This window comes from Poecilia reticulata, linkage group LG1 (genome assembly GCF_000633615.1).
Source record: "Poecilia reticulata strain Guanapo linkage group LG1, Guppy_female_1.0+MT, whole genome shotgun sequence".
Taxonomy (NCBI): Eukaryota; Metazoa; Chordata; class Actinopteri; order Cyprinodontiformes; family Poeciliidae; genus Poecilia; species Poecilia reticulata.
In genome coordinates, this window is record NC_024331.1 from 25,227,262 (window position 1) to 25,235,140 (window position 7,879).

Genomic DNA, 7,879 nt, shown 5'->3' on the forward strand with positions numbered 1-7,879 from the left:
AAGGTCTAAAAATCATCCACTGTCCTCTTCAGCTCTCCCTTGGAGAGGTTTGACAAACAGACCAGGTCATGTATCTCTGTACATTTGCAGTTAACAAAGTTTCTTGCTATTTGTAGCGACATTTCAGACAAAAACAATGTAAAAAACTGAACCGGCCAAAATCAGTCAGCAGGTCAAGCTTTTTAAAGATCAGCCAAAAAACTGCACCTGTAGTTAAAACTTAATTTTAACCCTTCATGCTATGGAAAGACTGTAAACTTTCTTCGTGCAAAAGATGACTCTTTAATAAAACTCATCAATTAAGTGAAGTCAAGATTCTTTAAGTAATGGATAACTTGCATCCCCAGGAGGAGGAAGAAGCTGAACCTGAAACTCTACCTGCTGATGAAGTTCTTGGCGGCCCCTCGACGGCGCCGACGTCCAACCCCTCCTCTTCCTCTGTAACGGAAGACGAGGCGAGCGACACGGAGGGAGAAGCTCAGCTGGACGAATCGCTGAAGTGCCTGCCAGTCTGCAACCTGACTTTCGACACGCTGCCCCAGCGCTGCCTGTCCACCGTGGAAGAGGGAGAGGAAGTGGAAAATATTGACGCCAACGAAGCCACTCCACCTTCAGCAGCTTCACTGGCATCCTATAACTTCGACTCCGTGACCACGGCTTCCAACTCCAACGCCCAGTCCACCGGCGAGAGCTGCATCAAGAGCCCCGGCATCTTTTCCCTGGAAGAGCTTCCGGAGGAGGCTAAGGAGCCGTGCCTCAACCCGGAGCCTGACGCGCAGCGCTGCGCCGCCGAGTACATCGAGTGTGGGAAGCAGCAGGAAGCGGAGGCGGCCGAACGCGTCGAGACGGAACTGCCTGGATCTGAAGAGGCCACAGCGAATCCAGAGGAAATCGCAGAAGACATCCAGCCCCCGTACTATTCAGCTATCTGTGAAAAGACTGAGGACTCTTTTGCAGGTAATGTATAGTAGCAGAGCTCGCTAACTCACCTTTGACCCCTCAGCTTCCTCTCTTCACCGTAGTGATAGTTCCTGTCTGTATAAACCTGTTGGGGTGGATGTATTCAGACCTGAATAGATGAAAATCAGAGAGCAAAAAAAAGAATGCAGACCGCATTGGCACTTCCTCTGTCATATTTAAACTCGGAGCATTTGGCTTAAGTAACTCCTGTATGTGCAATAGCTTGGTGCGTCTACCTTTAATCGACGTGTGCTGGGTTTTTGGTGTCCGTTTTATCTGATGCAGAATTATGTGGCATGGATGTGACTCGTCTGTTTACAGTAAAAACATATCAAAACAACTGTGGAATGAATTGTTTAACACGTTTCCATGCACATTTATCATTGTATGTTTTTTAATAAGCAGAACTAATAAGACTGTTTGCTGTTTTGGAGCTGCTCTTACTATATATAGGTACTTTTCTTTAACCAAGTCTTTTTGCACTTATGATTGTACCAACTTCTTCCCTCCTTTTCCTTTGGAATAATGAACATTAAAGCTTTAAATAAAGATTAGATTTTTTTACCATCATGTATTCTTACTGTACCGTTATTGAAATGAGAAAATTCCACTGCAGGAATTTTTGTGTGGGATCATCGATGTTTGTTAATGAAGTGAAAATGCAACAGAATCAAAGTATTTCTGAACCAAATCTTTAAAATAATCACCTGCTTTTATTTAGTTTAGTTTACATGGTCCAATATCTTTAACTTAAAAGTACCTGCAGGACAAAATGAAATACTAAAAAGAGAAAACAAGACCTTTTTTTAAATGCATGTCTCATTTCAAACTGAAAAAAGGGGTTTTGCACATTCGTCTTATTCAAAGTAAGACAGTTTGCAAATTCTGCAGCCAATTTGGTTTTAACTGTCCTGTACCTAAAGATGACTAAGAACATTTAAAGTTAGTAATTACTCCATAATTATACATAAAGTCCATCTTCATCAGCCTTCTGTGCTGGCAGGCCAGATGTGTGTTTTCTTTAAATTGCAATTGGGCCGACATAAATCGGTTCAGGGGCTGCAACTGGCCCCCGGGCCACACGTTGGACACCTTTGAATTAAAGCGTAACTGCAACAATTATTCCTGCTACTTGGTTTTCTTACTTCAGTCTTTAAAACATTCTTGCCCTTTAATAAGTGGTTATTTTCTATGCCATTGTTCACTAAAAACCACGTATGTTGGTCTTGCAAGGGAAAAATGCAGATATATTGCATCAGCCAGCTGACCAGCAGTGTGTAGTCACATTCACACTTAAGCCTTTTTATGCAGTATTAGAAACGCATTAAAATATTCAAATGAATTCAAATAAAAATGTAAACTTTACTTTCTAAAATGCTGTAACAGCATTCCTGTAGTTGATGCTCGATCATTTTTTGATGCGTCAAACGTGAAAAACTCGTCTCCTAACATCAGTGCAGTGAAGCAAAAGGTGATTTTTACAGAATTTAAACCGACTAGGTTAAGTTAAACGTTTGGTTTGTCGTTTCCTACATGAAAACTCTCCACCTGTTGATGCCTGAATGGGTTTTCTATGTAAAAAGCATTTCTACAATGAGTGAATTAAATATCCTCTGCTGAATAAAACGTCTTGAACAAATGCTGCTGCTGCTGCACGTCGACTTGTATTCATGTTCATTTCCACAAGTTGTGACTTTCCTGTAAAACCTTGAAGATCAAAACCGTTGACCACATTGAAGACGCCACCGACCTGCGACCAGAAGAACGCGGCTGACGGTTCGCTCCACCGGACCGGGTTGCCTCAGGATCTACGTTACAGAACTCCAGAACTGTAATTTTTTCCCTCCCTTTGGGTCTGTTGCTGTTATGCCTCCTTGTTGGTTTGTTTTTTGTTTTGCTGCACTGAGCTTCTGCATGTCACCACTGCACAACGAGTTGCACCTCATGTTGATGGGATGATGTCTTCAGGGTCAGCCAAATAGCTCGGCTCTGGGGCTTTTGTGTGCAGAAATGAAATCCAGCTGTGAGCGTCTCCCAGCTGAAGCCAAGCTGTTTGTGCTTCCCTGTATGTCTGTCTGTGCATGGGGGAGCTTTTGCATGCATCCAAGGTGGACTAACTGAACTTTACACACGGGTGATTTGTTGTTGGGCTCGTTGAGAGCGTCTCTGTGGGTGTCCACGTCTCACCGGGCTGATTGCATATACAGGAAGTTTGGCTTCTTTTGCACTAAATTCTTTCTTTTCTGGGTCTCATTTCTGAGAAAAGAAAATAGGTTTGCACTTTTTGCTCTCTGCACAAATTTCCCAACACTTGACCACCCCCAATCGCCTCACTCTGGCTCTCTGAGTAAATGATGAGCTTGTTCCGTCACTGCTGCACAAAAATACAGTTTTCTGTTTATATAAGTAAGGAAATAAAACGGTTTACTGCTGGTTGTTTTGGGGCTGTAGGCAAACGGAAAAACTCTTGAGCTTGGCTTCACAATCCTTTCACTTTTTCCTCCGGTATGAGGACCGACCGTCTTTATTTCACCCACTGCAAAAACACAAAATGTTACCAAGTATTTTTGTCTAGTTTCTTCTGCAAATATACAAGTACACTTAAAGTAACTTTCCAGCAAGATATATAAGCTTGCTTTCTGTAAAAAAAATAGTAATAATCTAATATAGGTTAAAAAAAAAAGTGAAAAAAAATCTACTAGTGGATCTAATACTTTTGTCTATTAAATAATTATCAACTTAAACATATTTATCTTGCTGAAAGTCGAGTTATTTTTGTCTTTAACATATTTGCACTGGAAACTTGACAAGAATTCTTGGTAACATTTTGTTTTTGCAGTGCATCTTTCTGCTGCTCCTCACACAGCTGTGGTCTGTCTCTATGCTGCTCAACAGATGTTTCTCTAATTTATTTCAGCAATTTAGTTCAAAAAGTGAAACTCATCATGTTTACCACAGAGGATTACTCTGCCACCACCATGCTTCATAGTGGTGGTACACTGCAGAAACACAATCTATCCAACAATTTTTGTGTAGTTTCTAGTTTCAAATATGTTGCATTTGAAATAAGACAAAAAATAACTTACAAGCAACTTCACAGCAAGACATACAAGCTTTTTAAGGCTAAAAGTTCCTAGATTTTCACTTAAATTGGAAAAATATAAGTAAAAAATCCAGAAATGTTACATGCGTTTTGCGTCGTTTCAATTGTACGAATGAGTTTTTGCAGTGTAAAGAACCATGAGTACAATGCAAAAGCACAATCCTACTAAGTATTTGTCTAGTTCCTAGACAAATGGTACACTTGAAATGAGACAAAACTCACTTATAAGTAACTTGCAAGCTTGTTTTTACGTAAATTCCTTAAGCCTTTACATCTTGTCATTTTGAACTTTTGTCTTAATACTAACATATTTGCACTAGAAACTAGATCAAAATACTTGGTAAGGTTTTCAGTGTTTGCCTCTTCTTCCCTGCACTGCAAAAATACAAAATTTTACCAAGTATTTTGTCTAGTTTGTACTGCAAATGTTTTAATACAGTTGATTTAGAACAAAAATGACTTCAAGATAAGTTTTCAGCTTGTTTTGATCGTGAATATTTATTTTAAAAAATGACTAGTTTTCAGATTATGTAACTTATAAGATTTTTCTTATTTTAATTTAAATAATTGATGGTATAACTATATTCTTTTAAAACTTCAATTATAAAGCTCTCATATCTTGCTGAAAAACTTAACGTTTTTGTCTCAATTTAAGTACTAAAATAATTGTAATATCAACTAAAAATTCTTAAGATCCTTTTGTTTTTGCAGTGTATCGTTTTCTGAAATGGTGAATTTGAGAACCAACAATCATTTTGTTCCCTGTTATGAAACGGTTTGACTTTTTGAACTGGATTACTGATAAAAACACATTTTTTGGTTGTTGCGCTTCATCTGAGGCGTTTTCTGCTTCCTGTCACCAGCAGGCTTTGCGGCGATCCCACAGCCTCACCGCCGCGATCACTCGTCCTACCCCAGAACGTTCTGCGACCTCGTCAAACCCGTCATCAGCGCCGCCGCTTCGCCCAAGCTGACCTGCACCGACCTGCCGCCCCGGAGCCTCGGGCAGCAGGCGCTGAGCCCGCAGCTGCGCAGGCTGGAGCAGCACCAGAGGCAGCTGCTGGAGCTGCAGCAGCGCCGGGCGCAGCAGAGCCGGCCGCTGGAGGAGGCCGAGCAGGAGAGGAAGAGGAGGGTGGAGGAGGAGCAGAGGAAGAAGAAAGACGAGGCAGAAGAAGAAATAAAGAGGAATAAGGCAGATGAGAAGAGGAGGAAGGAGGAAGAGGAGGAGCTGCTGCAGCAGCAGAGGAGAGATCTGGAACTGCAGCTGCAGCAGCAACAGCAGGAGCTGCAGCAGAGGCAGCAGATCATGCAGTGGCAGCAAGAGCTGCAGCAATCCAACAAATCCCAGACTGCACTGCTGTCCCCCTCGTCTGGACTCTGCACCATTTATGAAGCCTTGGAGAGCAGCGAAGACGAAGAAACGCCGGAGCAGAACCCGGATCCAGACCCGACCCAACCTGGACCGGATCCACACGAACAGATGTGTCCCAGCTGCGACTCTGACCGGCCGTCTCCGGAGCGACCGCCGCCCCTCGACCTGGACTGGGGGAAGAAGGTGGACATCGTCCAGCAGCTGATCAACCAGACGCTGCTGCTGAACGGGGACGGGTGCTCCTCCCTGCTGCTGCTGCCTGGAGGGGCGGGGGGCACCCTGAGCCCCCTGGAGAGCAGCCTCTGGCCCAGCCTGCTGCCCCCGCTCACCCCTCCGTCCGCCACCGTCACCTCCGTCAGCAGCTTCTCCCCCGAGGCCACCGGCAGCTCGCCGCAGGGCGAGTGGACGGTGGTGGAGCTGGAGACGCATCACTGAGGCTGCAGTGTGACTGTTTTTACGTATTTATTAAACCTATTCAGGTGTCATGATGGTGTAATGTGAGATGGATAATCTGTGAAAATAACAACCAATCTGTGCCAGGAGGAGGGTCCTAGCGCTGTTAATCTACCTGATGTATGTGCTGCTAAATGTGCTAAAGAAACAACTTAACGTTCTAGGAAATTCATTCATCTACCAGTCTGAGCATTCATGACAGGATTTGTTGTGGTAAACCAACTGCAGCATAACAGAGAAAAGGGGGGAGAATATAAACGGCACGTACACATGCTTGATTGACAGCACTAACACCCTGCACATTGGGAGAAGGAAAAGCAGTTTTTTTTTTTTTTTTTTACTTTTTGTCTTATACCATCATGACATAGTGAAAGTTTTAACAAATATGTAAAAAAAAAAACTTTATTTTTTAAATGAAAGTTGCATACTGCAGCTTTAAGGGGTAGTTGTGGAGACGCACTGCAAAAACCAAAATCTTACCCAGTATTTATGTCTAGTTCAGGCGTCTGCAACGTTGGACCTTCAACAACGGCTCTTAATAAATCTCTTAAATTAACAAAGAACCAACTAATGGTTAAAAATATAAATTTGATCACAAATGTTGGTTTAAACGTCTGTTTTCATGTAGTAAATTATTTTTCAACATGACACTAAAAATACCAGTGATTGTTTTAGATGCATTATATTTTTAAGTTGCAAATCATGTTTTATTTTCTATAAATTTAACAATCCCACAGAATGAAACTTATCAATTTTCCTTTCTCTTTTTATTTTAAAACTAAAATGAAGTTTTTTTTAAATTACAAATTTGGATTGGATATTTATATTTTTTCTTCTTTTAAAATCAGGTAATATTTGCGGCTCTTATTTATCCTAACTAAAGGTAAATTTGGCTCTTAAGGTTGTAAATGTTGCAGATTCCAGATCTAATTTCTGGGGCAAATGCAGTTTGATGCTTCAAATAAGACAAAGATGAGTAACGTTATAGCAATATATAGTCAATAATTCTTGAATCTTTTATAAAAAGTACTAATTCTGCCAGCAGATGTTTTTCAGACTTTTTTTCTCACATCGTAGATTAGATAATCTGCTGGTGGAATTAAATAAATATCCAACAATTACTGGCTTAAAACAAGCTCCTAATTCTTGCTGAAGTTACTTGAAAGCTATATTTGTCTTATTGCAAGTTTAATGAGAGATTTGCACTAGAAATGAGACGAAACTGATTCAGATTTTGTGTTTTTGCAGTGAATAACAAGTGTTTGTTTTCTCTCAGTTTGGATTTGAAGGTTTTGATGGTGAAAAATGCTGCAAACATTTCCAAAATCTGGACACCAGACTCCACCTGAGAGCAAATCTGACTTTTATTCAGCACAAAATTACCCACAAGAGTAAAAAAAAGTGAACATTTTTCTACTTGGCCTTTATTTCTTGTATAAGATAATTATGGTGACACTTAAAAAAAAAATCTGTCCCTTTTTTAACCACCTTCTGCCTGTTGAGAGCTTCCAATCCAAACAGGTGTGTAGATTTATAAAGGCACTTAAAGGCATCGTAAAAACCACAACACCTGTCAAACAACAGCGGCGTTCAGCTGCTGTCAGCTAATCCTGGATTAGGCCCACTGTGGATGGGATTGGGGTTTTCAATAAAGGCTCTTACACTGCAAAAACACAAAATATTACCAAGTACTCTGGTCTGCTTTAAATGCAAATATCTTGGGAAACTTGGAATAAGACTAAACTAACTCGCAAAAATATGGGAGTTTTAAGTCGATAATTCCTTAATATTGATGAAAAAGTACTAGCTCCATTCATAGATTATTTCAATTAAACCAAGACATTTTCCCATGTTATAAGTGGAACTAGAACTTTTTCCATCAATATTAAAGGAATTATCTTGCTGAAGTTACTTGATAGTTTTGTTTCACGTGAGAAATTTGCATTAGAAATTGGACCAAAAATACTTGGTTACATTATTTTGTTTTTGCA

The 7,879-nt window shown here is 40.7% G+C and overlaps 1 protein-coding gene across 1 annotated transcript in view; it reads left to right on the forward strand.

Moving 5' to 3' along the window:
- Positions 1 to 5,870, forward strand: part of prr36a (proline rich 36a) — a 30,879-nt gene extending 25,009 nt beyond the window's left edge. The window contains exons 6-8 of the mRNA XM_008417344.2: positions 348 to 957; positions 4,927 to 5,255; positions 5,412 to 5,870. Of these exons, the coding sequence (XP_008415566.1) occupies positions 348 to 957; positions 4,927 to 5,255; positions 5,412 to 5,870 (1,398 nt within the window). The remainder of the gene's footprint in view (positions 1 to 347; positions 958 to 4,926; positions 5,256 to 5,411) is intronic.
- Positions 5,871 to 7,879: the final 2,009 nt, after the last annotated feature.